This window comes from Lonchura striata, chromosome 4 (assembly GCF_050655825.1).
Source record: "Lonchura striata isolate lonStrDom1 chromosome 4, ASM5065582v1, whole genome shotgun sequence".
In the NCBI taxonomy this organism is placed as follows: Eukaryota; Metazoa; Chordata; class Aves; order Passeriformes; family Estrildidae; genus Lonchura; species Lonchura striata.
Window position 1 is genome coordinate 43105148 of NC_140706.1, and position 21016 is coordinate 43126163.

At 40.2% G+C, this 21016-nt stretch overlaps 2 protein-coding genes across 9 annotated transcripts in view; both read right to left on the reverse strand.

The window, feature by feature from the left end:
* The window catches only part of FHDC1 (FH2 domain containing 1), a 36506-nt gene extending 34808 nt beyond the window's left edge, over positions 1 to 1698 (reverse strand). Inside the window, exon 1 of the mRNA XM_021530191.3 lies at positions 1589 to 1698. The gene's annotated coding sequence lies outside the window, so the exon portion shown is untranslated. The remainder of the gene's footprint in view (positions 1 to 1588) is intronic.
* Positions 1699 to 7325: 5627 nt separating this feature from the next.
* Positions 7326 to 21016, reverse strand: part of ARFIP1 (ARF interacting protein 1) — a 40685-nt gene continuing 26994 nt past the window's right edge. For all 8 annotated transcript variants that reach the window (XM_085578876.1, XM_085578875.1, XM_021530194.3 and 5 more), the window contains 3 exons: positions 18484 to 18641; positions 16222 to 16396; positions 7326 to 8809 (listed from right to left, as the gene is read on the reverse strand). In XM_085578876.1, the coding sequence (XP_085435002.1) occupies positions 8654 to 8809; positions 16222 to 16396; positions 18484 to 18641 (489 nt within the window). In that variant the 3' untranslated portion in view covers positions 7326 to 8653. The remainder of the gene's footprint in view (positions 8810 to 16221; positions 16397 to 18483; positions 18642 to 21016) is intronic.

Genomic DNA, 21016 nt, shown 5'->3' on the forward strand with positions numbered 1-21016 from the left:
GGTTCTGGGCTGCTCGCTGGTCTCAGCAGGTGCCTCTGAGCAGGAAGTGCAGCAAGAGGAGGTGGGGAACAACCAGCCGTTCCAACTGAGCTACAGATTACCGAGACACGCTGGGACTGGGATGCGTAATAGAAGCCAAGCAAAATTTTAACTCCTAAGGAGATTCTCCACACTTTTCAAAGGATTAAAGGGAAAAAAAAAAAAAAAACAAAAACCAAAGAACAAACGTTTAAGACATTGCAATTATACCTCATTGTTGCATGTTTGTTATCCAAAACAGCCGGAGAAGCACCAACGCTCTAAAGTAACGTCTTTACTGCACGTTTTAATTGTGCCCATATTTGGCATAAAAGAAATATTTTATTTCTTTGTCTCATTCATTGTTTTAGCCGAGCTAATCTAATTTGGAAATGTAACTTAAAAGTTAGAGGGTGGGGACAACTTTCTACCCAGGTAAGAGAAACACTCTAAAGTAATTTGTTTCTTGCAAAAAAGGCAGTTGCCACTGAGACGGATACGGATTGTGTTTGCATACACAAATTAACAGATGAGGTGCACGACACACTGAAGGGCATTTCATAATTCATACTGCAAGACATGACTGACTCCCTTTAACTCACACCTTATGTTCTCCCCTGCCCACGTTTCTGAATCAGGCGCCCTCCAAGTTCTCATGAGAACAACGCCGAACCCAACGCCGAACTTCGGTGTCTGTGTCTCAACACAAACACTACAAAAGGCAAAGGGAACAACTAGTTGCCGACTGCAGACAGAGAAGCTGCAAACGCCGATAACCATTCCCTGATCCTGCCAAAATCTGCGGGTTAAAAAGAACACGCAGCTCATGCTATTCAGCGACTTCGCGCTTCCCCGCTGATCGCATCCCACAAAAGCGCTGGCACCGCGTCGGAGCCAGCCTGCGGGAGCGGGCCAGGCAGGGACCCCCCGGCGCTTGGCCGGGGCTCGGCTCCGGCTATTTCTTGCTCGGGCTCCCAGGTGCCGCGCTCGCCCCGCCGCGGGAAAAGGGTTCCCACGGAGGAGCCCTCAGCCCCACCGCCGTGTTCTCCGCCCGGACCAGGTGCCAGGCTGGTGCCCTGTGGGGGCCCTGCCGCCGGGACCACCCAAGAGGCGGCGACAGATCCTTACTCCGTAATTCCCTTCCACCGACGCCGCAGGCACCGCGGAGGGCGCCGGCGGCTCGGCTGCACCGCGGGTCACACCGCGCCGCTGCCCTCCGCTCCCGCCGGACCCCGGCGGCCGAGCCGCGCCCCGGCCCCGCGGAGCCCCGCAGGACGCGGCGAGGGCAGCGCTCGCTCCGCCGGAGGCAGCCGGGGCGCCGGGACAGCTCCCGCCCCGCCGTGCGAGCGGAGCGGCGGCTGCGGCTCTCCCGCAGTGGCAGGGGCCGGCCGGGCCCGGGGTCCGGCGGGAAGGGGAGCCCGTCTCCCCGGGAGCTCTCCCTCCTCCTCCGCCTCGGGAAGGCGGCGAAGGACCCACGCAGGAGGACGGCGACCCCCCTGCACCGCCCGGCCGCACCCCAGCGGCTGCGCGGAGCCCCCGCCCGGCGCGGGGTCCCCGTGTCCCCGCTCACCTCCGCGCCCGCGGGAGCACGCGGCGCAGCCCGGTCCGGTGCCGCCGCCGCCGCTTCCTCCCATCGCGCCCGGCCCGGCCGCGCCGCCGGAGCGCGGGGCGGGGCAGCGCAGGCGCGGCGGGCGGGGCCGCGGCAGGTGGCGGTGCTGGCGGCGGCCCCGCAGCGGCCCGGCCGCGGGGCGGCGGCGCCTCCATCCCCCCTGCCCGGGCTGTGCCACCGAAAAGCCCGTGCGGGAGGAGAGCGACCCGCGACCCAGCGCCGGTGCCGCCGCCGCGGCGAACGGAGACGCGCAGTGCGCCTCCGGGGGCGCTGGCTCTAAGCCAGCTCCGGCTGAGCTGCTCCATCGACACAGCCAGCCATCAGTGCCCGCACGCTGTCACCGCACTCACAGCAACTCTTTCGATAGGAACTGGACAGCGGTGCGACCGGCAGCGCGCCCGGCTGGAAGGAACGGGCTCCACTCCACAGCTGAAGCCTTTCGCCCTCTGCCCACGCTCCCGAGCAAGCGCATCCCTTGGTCCAGCCCGTATCCCTCACCCCGGCGCTCCCCGCCGGCTCAGCCCTGCAAGCTCGGGGGAAGCAGGCAAGACGGGTCCCTTGTGACTCTAAAGCGGACGGTGTGAGAGAAGGGCAGACGAATTTAAGATGTGGTCACAGCCCTGGGTTACAGCGCTCCAGGCAGCAGCGCATTTGAGTTGTGGATGCCTGAAAGCCAAAGTCCCATTCACTGATAAGGCAGCAAACAAGCACAAATGGTTCTAAAATATTTTATCAAGAGATTGAATCCTATGTCTAAAATAATAACATTTTCACAGGAAGAGTAAAGGTGAAGAACTGCACTCAAAGTCAATCAATAGTCAGCCCAGACATCTGAACACTACTTTTTACAGAAGGCAAATTCCAAAGGTGGAAACAGAAACTCTTCCTTTCCTGAGAGAGGAGGGAGGGAGAAAGAAGAAACTTCTTCCAGTCCCACTTAATAAGCCACCAGAGCTTCTGAGCTGAGCACAGGAGAGAGAAGACATCACCTTGATACAAGCAGGGGTGGGAAGGTAAAGAGCAGCAGGACAAAACCATGTCTTACCTGAGTGTGTAGCGCCTCACCTGTGCTATTTTCTCTGCTCAGGTGTTGGAAGGCAGGAACCAGAGGAAGAGTGGGAGACCAGGTGGCCTCCTCTGGCCCAGGCCTGGAGCCCAGGCCAATGGTTGTGGAGGTTACACCATTCCTGCTCACAGTTCTGCAGCCAGAGATGTGACCTACTGGTCTGGCAAGACAGCCTGCTTTAGTCACCTCAATTTAAAAAAGTAGTATTAGAACAAAAGGAAAATTTAAGGAATGCAATGCCAGAACCCAGTCATTTAAGCTGAAAATTCACTGAATGAAGAGTTCAACTGTAGTAAAAGGCAATTTCCATCACAACACACATGTCTGCTTGGCAGGGTGAGTAGCAGCTGGAGAGGACACGCTCAGCTTTGAGCCAGCGTGGACATTCCTCGAGAGTGTCAGGTCAGCCCTGAGGTCATCAGCGAGGAAGCGCTTTGCTGCTTGGACTGTAACTGCTTGTGCTGGAGCCAAAGGGACTTGTTTTCATTGCTGCCAGTCATGAACACAAATGTTCTCTCGAAAAGACGGAAAGAGCAAACCAAACAAGAGACTTGCATAATAGCATTGTATTTAAAAAGTCAGAACCCAAACAGGAGAGCAGAGGACCTGGGAGCCAGTCCGGATGTCAAGTTAAACTCTTCACTTTTCCTCACCCTGTGGGTTTGTTCTCCCTGAACTTTCCCAAAACATGTTAGCAAATTAATTTTAAAATTTTAGCTGATTTTTTCACCTAAACATGTAACACTCAACAGGCAAATATTTTGCCCATGTGGCTAAAATTGATATGAGTTATAAACAACTGAAAACTGGTCTTTACAGTAGGAAGTATTAGGCAACTTTAATAATAGGTAGATCAAGCAGCCCCACCTATAATAAACAACAAATGCACCTCCCTAGAACAGATAGCATTTAGATGAGTTGGTATACTACAAAACCAAATCATACTGTTAATTTTTTAAGATTTCTAATTAATGAAATGCTCAAGAGAGTTTTCAGGAGGACTACTGTTTTAAAGGCATTTTTTTCTTATGTTTAAAAAAACACCTTGTCTTTTGTAAACTCTGCTTTTCTTCAGAGCATCGAGCTTCTCATTCTTTAGGCTGAACACAAATCTAATGATGGAACAGAGCTAATGGAAATAAAATAATTTACACCACCTGAAAAAAGGTGTCATCTTCATTACAATCCCTCATTTCTACAGAGTTTGGAAAAAAGGAGGAGAGAAAGTTAATAGTGACACTCCTATCACATTAAAAGAAGTTATATTTGGGCTCAAAATTAAGCACTCTGTTAGTTAAGGTCTCAAAACAAAACCCTGCAATTAATTACCACCATCACCTAAAACTAGCATGATGCATGTGCATATGTAAGACAGGCAAATCAAAACTGAACAGGCAACACAAGTTTTTAGCATTATTTATCTCTTAAGTGCTTGAATTTACAGTCCTTAGTATTTTTTAAGGCAGAGAATGTATAATTATTTAATTAGCACAGTAAGACACACTATTCATTAAGTAATAGGAACACACTGCTGATAGCTGAACTGCTCCTGACTGAACCAATGGATTTATGCTGCCATGAACAGCAAGAACAGGGAAAACCTGAACTAAAAAGTTGTTTCAGGTTTATTCTGCTCTATATCTGATCTCTGCACTTAATTAAGAAATGTTATCTGACAGCCACACTGGGACCCATCTCAGTCCTACCAACCAGTGTTGCACGGGAACTCGGCAAAGATTCTCCTCATCTCTTTTTCTGCTCCTCCTGGAATATCAAATACTCTCTTTCCTCCAGTAGCTATTCTCTTTAAAACAGATTCTCATCAAGGGATGAAGAGGAGTGTATTTGCTCAGAAAACAAAGTTCTGTTCACCTACAGCCCTTATAAAAAGTTGAATGCTCACTTTATGCTGAGAACAAGTCCTTCACAGAAATACACCACCAGGAGCAGACAGCACAGAATTGTTGATAATCCTGCTCCCTTCTTACACTTTTTTTTTTCTTTTTTTTTTCCTTTTAGAAAGGCAGCTGAAGTGTAAAAGGCAATGCTTCTGTGCCAGCACTCTCAGCCACAGGAAACAAAAGACTGGAAAACCACAGACTGAGCTTTTCTGTCCAAGGCCACTGCAGAGCAAGGTTCATACACTGCTGCTCTTGCCTCAGAGCAGGGACCCTGATGAAAACAGCAACACATCACTTTCCCTTTCCATTGCTTTTCCATCAATTTATGCCCTTCTTCTCCAAGGCAGGCACAAGCAATCCTTCCTGCTACTCCTACACTACAGGGTAAGCTACTTGCTTCACTCCCTTCAAACTATTCCCATGATGACAAACATGTGAACACCCCCCATCTCCCTGGCCATTTGGTTTCCACACAAGACTCGTGGAAATTAAAAGGACATTGGTGAAAGAAGGTGTAGAGAGGTAAACGAGCACTGTCACAGAGACAGAACTATGTTTTCTGTGTATCCCTACCTTTAATATCAGAGTAACTGGGTAGAACATAAAGATGTCAAAGAGCAACAAACACTAAGAAATGAGAGAAATATAAACCAAGTAGCAGTCAAATTCTCTGTCTAATATAGGAAAGCCTTTCAATTTGACACAACTTAGCAATGAGTAGTTTGGTTAATTTTAGGGTGGTTGCTAACCATGATAAGATTCATGACTAATATAAAAATTTTTGTGACTAGTACAATCCTTACACCAAGCATCCAACATGGAAAAGATAACCAGACTAAAAAAACCTCCCAAACCTAAAGATAATTGCAGATGAGGAATGCTAAATAATTACAATACCTTTCACTTCTTGTAACACCACAACAAGGAACAAGAGCAGATAAGCAAAACATAAAAAGTGAATATGCCCCCCATTCAGTTCAAAACACAGTTGAGACAAACATTTACCTTTGCTTTTACATTACTTTGATCATTTTTGAAAGGACAGACAGACTAGAGATAAGGTTTCTGGGAAAACCAGTTGCTTGAAGATTGAAAAAGCTGTTGCTTTAATGATGTCGGTGTATTACTATACTCTGCCTGTGTAGATCTCTTTCCAAATAAAAATACAGATACATTTAGTAACCAGAAATATTCTTTGTAAGGGGCTTGTCAAAGCATGAAGTAGGTAAAAGAGCATTTTTAGAGCAAAAAAGCTGTTTGTAGAATTCAGGTGAACAAAATAACAGGAGCAACAAATTTCAAGCAAGCCAGGAGTACAGATAACTTATAGTATGGTCACTGAGAATCAAAACAGCTCCCCAAGTCTCTGGTACAGCAGCTACAACAGCATATCTGAAAATGTTACTAATTGCTTTGAGTTCTTCATCCTAAGAAATCTCACACAACCCTGTAAGCACTAATGTAACAATTTGTTAACAGAGATGAAATCTGTCACAGACAAGTCTCTACAAGGTGGGTATGGCCTCCTTTACAAACAACAAAAACACCCCATCCTGACAATTGTTCACCTAGATAAACCTAGCTTACAACCTCAGAGTATTTATTTCAGGATATTTCTTTTTTGCAAGAATCAGAAAGCCTGACAACCATAATTACTTCCCATTGGAAACGCTCATACGTCTTTCCTCTTACAATCTCTTGATGCAAATTTCTGCATTTGGTTAGATCTAAAAATATAATTTTAAATATAAGATATGAGCTTGAATTATTTCATAAACACATGTATTTGAGCAGTGACAAAGAAAGTTACAGTACTACAGCAGGCTACTATCAGTTTAAAAACCTATTGATCAGTTGAACAGAGAACCGTGCTCACTGAGGTTACCCATAACAATAAGTGCTTTGCTGAGCAAAATGGAAGTAATTCTTCCTTGCACCAGTATTAAATGATACACAGACAGGTTTTAGCAAGTAATCTTTTTGGTTCCACCTCTTCTTCCAGGTGAAGAGACTCCAGCAGTTTTAAACCATTGCAAAAGTTTGAGGATTACACAATGACTCATTGGTCAGTCTTTTCTTAAGGCAACTGCAAATTCAAGTTCACTCTTACCATTTCTGAGAGAGTTCCTTCTGAGCAGCAGCAATCCTAGGCAGGAGACACATGAATCTGAGGGAGAAACCAAGAGTATATGTTCCTTATGTGCCCTTTTTCTACACTGTTCTGAAAGACCAATACTTCAGTTGTGGTCAGTGGGTTTGCATTCTTCACCCCTGCAATAATGCATTTCCTAGTTCAACCCTATACTCACTCAGTTCACTTTCCTTGCACCGTCATATCACATGTGTGCCAGGATTCAGTGGAAGTCAATGGCTTTGAAAGAATTGTAAATAAAATTTAATTTCCTTTAGAAGTTCAAGTCAAATCCCACATATATTAAAAGATTTGCTTCACTATGGATTTGCTTTCCAGTTGAACTTGCCCACTGTTAAGACAGCATCACTACCTAGCACTGCTTTATGAGATATTCTTGGGCAGAGGTGACAACTCACAAAAACAGGACTAAGCTTCCACTGCAGAAGCTCCCTTCTACTTTTAACCATCACAAGCCAAGAAAGTTTGACTGCAAACTTGTTTAATATGAATACAAAATTCACATAGGATATACATTCTAGGGAACGTAATTGAGCAATTACAAGAGATTCTGACAGAACAAAAACAAAGAAGGCTCTGTCAGGCTAAGAATTTAATGAGGAATGATTAAAAAGTTTGATTTACAGTTACATTACAGTTGTGTTAAACACTGAAAACTTTAAGAATGTCAGCTGAAAGATGTTTGAACGTACAGTACATAAATCATACAATCCACACAATTGTAAATAACATATTTGAAGTATTTAATTTTACTTAACATAACATATAAAGCAACATAACATGTGCAAATGAGGACTCCAATATATTGAATTTAAAATATCTATGATAAAACTGACATATAATTTTACATTTAAGGACTACAGAAATGATGAAGAAATTAAAAATGTGTCCTCCATTTTACTCCCATTACCAAAGTATGCTTTTCAATTAAACAGAAAAAACATACTGGCCCAATTGCCTCACAAAATCATACCTGCCCATAAAGTTTAACTAAAGCTTTAACCTGCTCTAAGTGTACAATGACACAGCATTTACACAGGCATCTTCCCCTTGTTGGGAACTGACAAACTATTACATGAAAGGGTTCTTAGATTATGTACAGTGGTGGAAAATATTATCTTAAAAAAAGGCACATACCTGTGATTTAAGGCTAGTACGGTATTTGTTTCATAGAGAAAGAAACATTTTAAATGAAATTAGTACATTTAATGGTTGGCCTCACTCAGCAAACCACTTGGTGCAAAGCAAAAACGTGTGCTCAGAAGCCTCAGACTGACAGTGATTCTTACTTTAGTGTTTTTCTGGTTTTTTAACCCTTTGATGGAAAGGTATATTTTTAAAAAATGCATTTGCTTTAATTCCGCTTGTCAATGAGCCATCTGCTACTGTTGCCTTACATGCAGATATCACATATAGGCCTTACAGTATTCAACTGCAAAATAGTCTTTTAACTTTTTCCTTTTTTTTAAAAGTCATATGAAAATTACTAAAGATGTTTTCTATATTCACCTATAAAACACCAGATGTTGGTACAAATCATGTAAACCTCCATTTGCAAATATTTTGACTAGCCACCAAAATACAAGAAATCACAAGCATCATTTGTCAGTGCAAATCTATAATAGTTTTCTTTCCCCTCCCTCTTCCCCCCCATCCCAATTACAGAAATAACCACCAACCTTTATATACAAAAGGAGTGCTCTATATTTGAAATTACAGAAATTATGTTTGGTTACTTTAAAGTTGCCCACTTTCCTATCAAATTCAGTTTTACAGTATTATAAAAGGGGAAAAAATTTAAAGCTGTCCGTTCAAGAATGACTACAACAGTCCTTCAACCCCAACCCTTAATTATTCTCAGATTTAAAGAATTTTAGGTTAACATTGGGTCCTCTTCTATGATCTGGTTACTGTTCTTCAAGCCAGGATGGGGCATCTGCTCCAGGAGTTTTCAATTTGATGTGGAACTGTTTAAGTGTCTGTTCAAGCTGCTTTTGATTGCCAGCAAAGTACGCCGCAATGGCATTGTGGAACAGAACAAGCTGATTGTGCAATACCTTCACCTGCAGGCAAGGAGAGAGATATTAAGAGGAGGCTGATGTTAACATCATCACAGTTATAAAGAAATAAGTGTATTTGAAATGCTCAGATTTCCTATAGATTTATTTAACAAAAGCTTAAAAATATAGATATGAAATGCAAATATGAATTTATTTAACATTAAAGTGATTCAGAGTTTTCATAAAGTGTGTTTAACAGCCAGTACCAACTCAGCATGCACAGAGCAAACACAATTCACTAAACAGCATAATGTTATCAAATATCAAACACTTGATTACAAGTACCTGATGCCTTCAAATGAGATGCCAAACCTCTAAGATACGTGCCTGCAGGCCAAATGGACCTACCTCCCTGAAACAGTACATGGCAAGGGCATTATCTGAGTATACAGTTCGTGCATTGCCCCTCTTGCAGAGAGTTGCTGCTTTCCAGCTCATGGACACCTAAATCAAATTAAAGTGATGTCCTTCTCCCAGCAATATTTCTTGCCCATCTGCTGTAACACAGGATTATTTACAGCACTTTGTCATTATCTTGACTCCACGATTTGTGAAAATTAGTCATGAAATACACCTGTCACAGGAACAACCAAAACCTGGGGAGAAGAGCACAAGGGCAGCTGGAGGGCACCACTGTTTTCCTCTATGATAACAAGCTGCAGCCCCACTGATGAAGTCAAAGTCAAGCAAATGTAACATTTCCATCCTAGCACACCAGGAAACCTGAAACTGTGAATGGACAGCAGTATGCTGAAAGGCATCTGTCCAGTTTCTCCTGCAGCCAAACCCTTTTTGTTCCTGAGTGTACTCTCAGCCAGCACCACCTTACTCTTGTGTCAGACCCCAAATCCCCATGGTGGTGGCCCTGTACCTGTTTACAGCCTACAAGGCTGAGCCCAGCAGCAGGCAGCCAACATGGAAGGGAACAGAGGAACAAAGTGGCTGAATGAGCCCCAAGGGAAGATGTGGGAGGTAACAGATTGAGTTTTCTCTACTCAGATTTTAGATCACTGTCTCATCTCTCAGCACACTCCAGAAGGGACAGTCTACTTTTGTCATTCTGGGAATCAAAACTGTCCTTGGGCCAGGTTTGGCCTATGCCTGCCCAGTGGGCCATGATTGTTTTAACAGGTTATTTGTTATTGGCTACTGCGCTTCTCTGAAATGCATGCAACTCAGTACAGAAACACCTTATAATCTTTATTTAATGAAAGATTTCTAATTAAACTGCCCACCATTATATTTGACACGCTATGACACCTGAAGAGTGCAACATTTACTCAGAAATGTAATAAATATATTTTAAAAATTCCTTGAGAATAAAGGGCTGAGCATGTGTGTGCATATCCCTGCAGGAATATATAAAAAGTTCTGCACAAAGTTAAAAACTCTGATTATATAACTTTTTTTTTAACTGAATAGCAGACTCAGTTCAAAAATTAAGTGATAACCTCTTCTTTGCTGGCCCAAATTTTCATCTAAGTTGCTCTGACAATCTGAAAACTGGAATCCCTATGTCTTCTCCCTATGTTTCTCCTAATAATTCAGCTTAATTTATGCAAATACATGCCAAAGAATAGGCTTTTTGTCTCATTAATAGCGTAAAATGATTCTTTATCCCACCAAAAGGAATAAAGATGTATTTACATGAGGGGTGTGAATGGTTAGAAAGGTATTGCCCAGCATACCTTTAGATGATTTTTTTTTAAATTTACAAAATAATTTACAGAATTTATCACATACAGACATTGTAACATCTAGGAGACGGGATTTAGCTAACCACACTTGTTCAAATAGAGTACAACCTATTTTTTGAGTCATAAAAGATGACCTCTTCTTCAGTTTGTGTGGGCAGACAGGTATATAAACATAGGGATTTTTCATCTATAAAAATGTTAATTACAAAATATTACACTTTGTAAGTGGAAAATGTCATAACAACATGAAGGACTTGCTTTTAAAAACTTAGAAAGCACAGTGCTTTTCTTGATCAGATTCTTTCGTCACTGACATGCAAGACTTCATGCAATCCAAGCCAGGAATTCTACAGAGAAGTACACTCACTGTTATGGCATATTACTAAAATGCTACAAGAGTTTTACTCGTACAGTTTATAGGAACTCAAATAAAACAGGGGTAACGAACCTCCCCTCCCAGCCCAAGTTCATCAGTCTGAGACTATATTTGGTATTTTATTAGGGTAGCTTTTAACATAAACCTTCTGTGAACTGCCCCAAAAATTTTCTGGTAATTTAAAAAATTCAGTCAGGCCTAGGCTCAAGGATGTGTACACACACACACACACAGAGGCAGGAACTGACAGTGTAGAGGCAGATAATTTGGACTGAAAAAAATATGTTTTGTTTTGGAGGTGTTTTTTTAACTACTAAAGCTACCTCATCATGGTATAAATTTCATGATTGTTATCAAACTGGCTCCAGAGGTTCAAAGTCTTAGAACTTCTACTCTCCTCCTTCAGAAGCTGATTGTTAGTGAATCCCAAAAATGATGGTGGGATCTTCTTTTCCATAGCTTCATTCAAGTAACTTTACAATACAAGTTTTTCTAGAAAAAGACCACTTAAACTGTCTGACACTATATAAAGACAACAGCCAGCAAAGAGAAAAAAAGGTGTAACACCTCAAAACACCCTGTATGTCCACAACAAAACCACCTGCAACCACAGCTACAGCCCAACTATTCATTTAAAACCAAGTTCAAATTTACCCAGTTTTCCCATGAAAGAATCTCGCTCCAACTTGGGGAATGGGTAAGTATCTTACCCAATCCCATATCCAGTCACTGACTGCAACTTCCACTCTGTATTTCACCTTAGCCCTCTGTTGGCAAACCACTCATAGAGATATGCAGTCAGTTGGATCAGATAAAAGATCTCAATTAAAATTAAGGAGACAATAATGTATCTGCTTTAACCTGGATCAATTCCCCAATCTGATTCTCTACACAGCTGCAAAAACACTTTCACAAACACTAGAGAGAAGGCAATGGGGGAAAAGGGGGGGATGAAGGGATCACTTTTTTTTTTTTTTTTTTTGCATCAAAGCCTTGAAACAATTGTCAGATTACATCAATAAAGGCCAACTCTTGATCACCAAGCTGTAGCACTGATTCCAGGAAAGGAGTGTTTGAAGATTTGCCTCAAAGAATGCTAATGGTATGCTGCTAAAATACAGCCAAAATACAGGTTCCAATATATGACTAATATAGCCGTCAAAAAGACATCATGCTTTACAGTTAACAGTTAAAATCTTTGTTCCTTTTAAATTAACTACGTATACCTATTTGTTCCTAATTATAAGCAGAGTAAGCACTTCATAATACAATTGGCACACATATCTCAAAACAAAGCTGAACTTTTTGGATAAGCATAAAAATCTACATGTAGACATATCCTATATAGGAGACTTAAGTGTCATATACAGAAGATACTACAGGTATTGGATTTTATTTTTCACATGGATGCCTCTTAGCATTTCAGCTCTTTCTAAATATTGCTGTCTTTCCCCACCTCCCTCTGAACACTGTATTTTCTGTGGAATGGTAAGTGCATATTTCTTTACACCCTCCTCATTCAGACCGTTTCAGCCATCTCAACAAACAAAAAGACAATACCCCTATCTGTGAGTCTGGACCTCCTCACAACCAACACAATCCCTTCTCCTAGCTATCTTAGTTTGAAGGTACTTAGTCTAAACACTTTCATCATCTGGGTCTCCACTGGACCATGGACCACTTTCATTTGTAGAAGCAAGCATTTAACAATCAAACTCCTGAAGTACAAATCACAAAAGTGCAGTCAATTTCTCTACACAGAATGGTATTTGACATTACTCCAGTGCATCCAAGAGTAACAGGGTTTTTTTTCTCAAAAGGACAAAACCTTCTAAAACTGTTTTCAGAAAAGACAAAAATATTTAAGCTAAGAACAGGACATCATCCTTATTTAAAAAAAATGACTATTTGTAAGATTCAGATTTTTAATGCAACCATTATTACAGTCATTAGCAAACACTACAAACTTCTACAGAAATCTGCCAGCTGGGGATAGCACCAATAAAACTTTGTATCAGCATTAAGAAAAATGAGTTCTAACTTCAAGATCAAATGCTGTAACAAAATCAACAGAAATCTTATATATCTTGGTTTTAAAGACAGAAACTTGCAATTCCAGCTTTACTGTAAATACAGCTCTCTGAGCCTTTGAGGGCTTTTAATTGAAATATTAGCATATGAACTGAGGAAAACAGGCACAAAGAGACTGCAACCATGTGATGCCTTTTCCCCATATAGGGAAAACCTAGATAGGGCCATCTGCATTACGGGTTCTTAGGTGACATTTGCAGCAACACAGACCAACTGGAGCCCACCAGCCAGTTAAACTGGCTTCAGAGGTTCTTCATTTACTAGGAACACACTGCTGATAGCTGAACTGCTCCTGACTGAACCAATGGATTTATGCTGCCATGAACAGCAAGAACAGGGAAAACCTGAACTAAAAGGATGTTTCAGGTTTATTCTGCTCTATATCTGATCTCTGCACTTAATTAAGAAATGTTATCTGACAGCCACACTGGGACCCATCTCAGTCCTACCAACCAGTGTTGCACGGGAACTCGGCAAAGATTCTCCTCATCTCTTTTTCTGCTCCTCCTGGAATATCAAATACTCTCTTTCCTCCAGTAGCTATTCTCTTTAAAACAGATTCTCATCAAGGGATGAGGAGGAGTGTATTTGCTCAGAAAACAAAGTTCTGTTCACCTACAGCCCTTATAAAAAGTTGAATGCTCACTTTATGCTGAGAACAAGTCCTTCACAGAAATACACCACCAGGAGCAGACAGCACAGAATTGTTGATAATCCTGCTCCCTTCTTACACTTTTTTTTTTTTCTTTTTTTTCTTTTAGAAAGGCAGCTGAAGTGTAAAAGGCAATGCTTCTGTGCCAGCACTCTCAGCCACAGGAAACAAAAGACTGGAAAACCACAGACTGAGCTTTTCTGTCCAAGGCCACTGCAGAGCAAGGTTCATACACTGCTGCTCTTGCCTCAGAGCAGGGACCCTGATGAAAACAGCAACACATCACTTTCCCTTTCCACTGCTTCTCCATCAATTTATGCCCTTCTTCTCCAAGGCAAGCACAAGCCATCCTACCTGCTACTCCTACACTACAGGGTAAGCTACTTGCTTCACTCCCTTCAAACTATTGCCATGATGACAAAATGTCATCTTATACAATAAACAGAAAAGATAAAGCTTACCTCAGAAAAGCTCTCAGCAGATAATTATACTTAAGCCAGAATTTAAGTGTAAAGGAAGTCCTTTCTATAGCTCATTTGGGAACAAAATTACACACACCCTTTAGTAAATATTTTTACACCTCTAGTGTCAAAACTGAGAAATGTCAACCACTGATAAAAAGGCTTAGGCATGTGAGATTCCCTAATGCATTAATCTAAAAGGCAGGAAGGAAAAAACAATCTCTTTCAGAAACAATTTGTAGGCTGTGACTGCTAACAGGATGCTTGGTCTAATTCAAGACTGTCACTAGGGAGACAACTTGTTCAGTGTTTCCTAAACTATCTAATTTAATTTAAAAAAATTATGGAAATATGTTTTGTACAAGAAGGAAATAAAACGCTTTTGGCTCTGAAGCATTCCTATACATATAAACATAAATTGTTAAGTATGTTATATAGATAATGGAAACCATGAGGAAACAGGGTAAGTCCTATTTTAAACTAATTTGAACTTAAGCATCAGAATTCCTGTACAGATATGAGCTGGAAGAATTAAACCGTTTTAACAGAGGTACATTGTAGTGGTAGCAAATAACTTACCAAAAGAAGAAAAAAAAGGCAGGGAGAGTAGGAAGACACCTTCAGCATCCCTGTTTTCAACCTCACATAGTTTTAAAACCCAGCTCTCAGGAGCATTTTCTAATTTAAGAATCAATATCAGTATTTAGATTAGAATTCAGCTTCTTGAAGAAAATTAATTTCAATAAGAATGTTTTCAATACTTTTCTTTTTCAAAGTTTTTCAGCAAGAACCAGAAATAAAGTCAGGCCAATACCAGTTTAGTCACCTGATGATCTGGTCCATCATAAAGCCAACTTTTGATGGCTATGTAATTCCAGACCAGGGAGTCCTAAAGCAGATGCCTGAAGGAACAGTACTCAGGAGCTATGTTTTACGCATATATTTGTTTGCTTATTTTCTCAGCCTTTTTCTTATCATCTGTTCATGGTTCATGTTTCTTCCCTGAGCCCCATCTTTATTCTAAGAAGCTGATGCAACTGACTATGTGAAAATATATTTAAGAATACAAAATAATAATCTATTTTAATTGGTTTAACTTCTCCCTATGATTTTTCCTTTAAACTTTCCTCCTTCCAGACAGGGACCATGGTTTGCTATTGCAATCTGGGGGCACTCATATATTCTTTGACAGGCTCTTGTTACCTGTGTTCAAATGTTTAAAACGTTGAACAACCCATACTGAAAATGCTAACCCACTGACAATGTTAACCCTGGAAAAACTGACAACTATCTCCTATGTAAGTTTTAATCATCTTTTTCTTCCTCTGAAGGATTGAATATGATTACAACACACATGATTATAACCATCTCATTTACCATGAGTATGAACAAAAAATCAGATCCTGAAAGACCATAATTTTCACATCTAATTTGAGACAATTTTAAAGGACATATTTATCAAAGAAAGGACAGTTTTAAAGTTTTGTATGGCAGCTTTATTTTTGCCTGGTAGAATAAGAAGGGTAAGAATCCCATCATTAAGAGGCTATGGATGAAATGGTAGGGTTGAAATAAACGGTTACAGGGAAAAAAAACCCCACCCTTCAAACCAACAGTTCAAGAGTCCTGCTTTTTATTAAGGAATTATAAAGGCATTAGTTATAGAAAGTAGTACCTCTTGAGTTCAAATTCTTAAAGAAAGCTTAATTTTGAAGAAGCCTCTTCATAGTTCTGTTGCTTTCTTTGTACATAACCTCCATGAAAATGTTGCCAAATGTACATATTACTTTGAATATTAAATCAGTAATTGTGTGACTCATTTAACCATTAAATATGGTAATCTGGAAAAAAAATATGGTTTTGCAAACTTGAAACCTCCTGTATCAACAAGAAACTTACTGCCACAATGTTTATTATTTGTAGCTGGAACAGCTTGATTAGGGACTTCTAAAGCTACTTGCTCTAGAAGTGTGTCCCCCAGTGATACAGCAAGGATTCAGAAAATTCAGCTTATTTTCCTTGATAGTTCTGCTTCTAAATGAATATATATTTCAAGATGTAACAACTTAAAATATGTCTAGAAAACAGCAACGTGTTGAACAAAACTCCTAATCATAACATGAGAAGTAGTAGCTTACCTTATTTTCTTCCAAAAATTTCAATTTGATAGATACGTCATTACGCATTTTGTCGTATTTCTCTTTATGCACTTGAAACAGTTGCTGTGATTGTTCAATCTTTGGCAGAGTGTTTGCATCACGAGGGCCAAGATTCAGCTCTTCCAGGTCTGTTCGATAAGCATCATATTCAATCCTGAGAAGAAAGAGGAGAAGGGAAAAAAGAACTATCTAAGGGCAGTGCCTCAAAACTGACCTCACATACAAGTCCAACAGAAGATGAACAAAAGAGTTAAGTACAGGAGAAAAAAAAAAAAAAGGCAAAAAAACAAACAAAAAAAATGGGCAAGTTTTTTTTCTCCCTCCTCCTATTTATCATGCACATTGTATAAAACTGCCTCAACAAGCACCCTCCCTTTTCTGTTCCTGTCTCAACCACAGGCTCAGTCAGAGCTTCTCCTGAGACATCTCAACCTGCTAACCCAGAAAAAGCTAGCAAATATTTTTCAGGTCATTCTTCTGCTGTTGAATCAGTTCACTGGAGAGTTTGTGTTGAGAATAAGAGGCACACCAAGAGCATGACACCCCCTTTAAGCAGATGTTTGAGGAACAGGTCACTTACACCAAACTCTGACCTAAGCATTTTCAGCATGCTCCAGACTAGTCCCTATGCAATAACTGGACAGTTTCATAGCTCTCCCACAAATACTTTTCTGAGAACTTGTCTGTCCTATGGAAAAACAGACTGCAAAAAGATGGCGCAGCCCTGCCCAAAGCATCACTCTTCCTTCCATATTTTCTGTAGTTGTCAAATAATGGAACCTACCATATCCACCTATTTTAATGGGACAAATGACACTATTTTTGGCCTTTTAAACATGCTTTCTTACAGACATTTCTTAAACTGGAAACAAATAAGGATGAAAAACTGGTTATAAAACGCAATTTTCAGTTGACGTTCTGCTCAAAAGAAAAATACAAACTTTTCAGAGGCAAAAGGACTAATATTCACAGGGCTCTTCCTGATTCTCATTGCCACTATGATTGAGGATTTATAGGTAATTTATGGCTTAATTCCAAAAAGGAAACCATTAAACTTATAGAGAGCTGACAGAAGAGGGGAACGGATGAATGCTAAAGTGCAACCGGGAACAGGAAAGAAGAGGCACAAATAAATGCAACCTATTTTCACAGTGCAAAATTATGAACTGGCCATGTCAGTGATGAACCTTTGTAATTTATTTGCCTTATTAAAATGGCAAAATATTTTATTTCTTTAGTGAACAGAAAGGGAAAGCAATGAAGGTATTTCAGGAGGGAAGAACCATATATTTAAAATGACTGACAAGAACAACTGCAGCAGATTTATTTTGTGTAAATTTTCCAGGGGATACCTGGATGTATGAACCAATTTTTTTTTTTTTTTAAACACATGTCAAAAATAAAGCAATACCTTACCTACACATTAATTCTACCTTTCATGCCTTTGAAAGTTTACCTAAATATCAAAACAGTAACTTACTATTTTGTTCAAAAATAAGCATTAGAACAGAACAATTTAAAAAGAGGGGGAAATTCAAAACATAAGCAGTTTGCAATTTCGGAACTAAAAGACCCGAGGTATCACAAAAAATTATATGCATAAACTCCATCTTTTGTCAAATTAAAAGAAATGCACTTGATTTTGGTAAGTAAAAGAAAGTCAGAATGGAACCACTCATCAGAAAGAGCTACAAGTCCCTGACAGGAAAAAGGAACCCAGCTTTAGAATATACACATCTAAAAGTAATCTTCTCCAGGATAAGAAAGCCATTATTCACTCACTGAGAAATTTCTGGTTTATTTTCCCCTTTCTGACCAAGCCTGAAACTTCTGCATAAAAACCAAAGTGTGAATTGTAGGCATTGTTCATCAGAGGCACAAGACTAAATGTCTTTCAGTCAAAGAGATTATTTTACCTATTGCAATGCAGCAGCTGGACAAGTGTTAATCTTCCACTGTCACGCTACCTAGGAAGCCCCCTTAATCTAGCACGTGGGATAAACCAGCTATAATTACACCCACAGCTAATAAGTAAAATTCACTCTACAAGGAAACATGTACAAAACATTTGAAGATCTGTGCAATCATCTACAGTTAAACAAAAACCCTCATTAGATGAGAGCTGTGTTATAAGGTTTTTGTCTGACAGGTTAGTCACTCAAATATAAGGTCTAAGCTGATACAGCGTCTGCTTCCCGAGAATTAATTCATATGGAAAAAGGCTAGACACAGGATAGCTACCTGGCACTTTCGTACTGTTTCACAGTCAACAATGTATCCTCAATTGTTTTATTCACCAATGTATTCACACTGGCAATAAAAAAGTTAATAGCCCCGAGAAGCGTTTCTCCATTTTTAGCTAGAAGTTTTTGCGTCTCTGCATTGTAGCCAAACTCCTCCTATAAACAAAGAACAGAGAAAACAAAGCTGCAGATCAATTGAAATCATAGCATTCAGCAGCAACTATATAAAAAAACACAAACACAGATGTGGCAGGTCTTTCAATTCTGTTTGAGTATTATTAAGACAAAACCAATATGATTTCAATACAATATTTAGTTCACAGTTCTTATGGAATCTCTCCAACATCACTAAAACATAATTTATGATTTTGTTACCATACATTATGTTAAATCCTATTTTATAGTGTGATTTTTCTGCACTCTGATATCTTGAATATTACTTAAAAGTAAGTGCTAATGAAATCTTCACATTGCCATTCAGCAGGGTTTTAATTCAGCATCTCTTGTGGTTGTCTAGCTAATACTTCAATACAAACAGAGACACTGCTACATTAAATACAGTAATGTAACTAAATTCACAAGGACACACAGTATTAACTAGCTATTAAGTTTTATTCTTACATTCTGGAAAGGAGCACTGCAAAAAACCCCAACATCTATAATGGTTTAATAGGTTGTAAATAATTGAAGAGCAGAGCATTATAATGAATAGCAAATAAAATTTTTAATGTAGCTCATCCATAAATTTCAAAGGGATGAGGGTAAAATTATTTCCAAGGCATTTTAGTCACATTTAGACATGTTTGTCCATGTCTCTTTGTTAACAGCAGAGTGAGCTGAGCAAGGCTGCAAAGATTTTCCTAATGCATGGATGCCAAATGAACCCAATTATTATATAGCATCTCTGTATTCTACACATGGGAGTTTCCCAAAAAGACTACAATCCCTGGTTGTAATGACTATAAAATACTATAGGTTCATATTTGGAACTTTGGTCTTTTTAGGCTTGTACACTGCCAGCAACTGACTCAGAAGTGCTGTATTCTCCCAGTTTCCTTTCATCTCTCTAGAAAATGAACACCAGAGCCAAATGATATTTCATGTTAACAAGTTCATGACAGTAAGGGTAACAGGTAATGGGCAATGGTAAGGGAAGAATTCTCTAGAAAACAAGGTGCCAAGGAAGTAAGCAATTGAAGGAGAAGAAAAAAAGGAAGAGAAATTAGGGCAAGTTTTTACGAGCTAAGCCTTGTAAATGCTGCTAAAGATCTGTCATCTTTCCTTTGTATAGCTGCTTGGGCATCAAAAGCATTTGGCTAAATTGCTACAGATTTTGCTGGAAAAAAAACCCAAACCAAGTATTTTCCAGCTGGCTTTGCTCAAACACCGCCAGCTACATAGCTAACATGAATGCTAGCACAGAGAAGAAATAGCAGCATGCTGGCAGAGACAACAGCAATAGAAATGCCCCTTGCAGCAGCTTAGTCCCATCTATTTTTCCTACTGCAGGCAAGACTGCAATTAGTTCTCCAGCTGAGTTTTCACTCAGATCATCCCTGACTCAAATGAACAACACTACCAGTTCAAAGTGGGAGGTAAAAAGGACTGGTCTGCAGTGGCCTGCAGTACTAAGGACTATGCTAACCAACAATCATGTCCTTCCAGTGGCTCATAGTTTCATACAAACTTTTCAGTTTTATCCATGACCTCTGCAGATACCTCTTATGAAACACAGAGGAAATCCTTTCCACACCTGGAGTTTACACTCAATTAATACTCTAGGCTCAGGTCAATTAAAATTGGGATTCATCTGCCTATATAATTAGAGGCACATGAGCCTGGAATCAGCAGCTATCTTTGTATCCAAAAGAGAAACAGCAACCCATTCACATTAAGTAATACCTCACCAGATGCCACATTAAAAAATTGTTTTGTTATCATGTATAAAAGTATTACCTGGAGACTTGGGGGGCTTTTTAATTTTATTCTAAGATTATATATACTGTTATCACATTAAACATTAAAGACTAACTGTTCAGAAGTTTTACTTTTAGTCCTGCACAAATTTTAGAGGCAAAAATCCAAATATCCAAAAGCAGGCCTGGCTACAGATGATAATACATTACAGATTATACACAGGGAAAACACAAAGAGGAAAGAGACAAACACCAGGCAAGTCTCCAAGAAGCAAAGGTTAGATAACTCTTATTACAGCAGCAGAAACCTTTATTTAATTTTCATCAACAACCTCATTCGAGAATCTACACAAGAGATGAATGATGGAAACAAAGTCCAAGACCAATATACGATGCTGAAAGAACCTGGAGGATCAGTATTCCCATTAGATGTTACAAGCTAATCATGGGAAAAAACCCAAGATTCATTAAATGAGCAAGATGCCAGATTCTGTCCAAGTTTTGGAAGAAACATCCAGTTTCAGCACATACTTCACAATAATCATTAAGATCTGCCACAAACCACATGCCTATATTTGTGTCAAGAATAAACTGATTATTAAAAGCTTCTTTTAG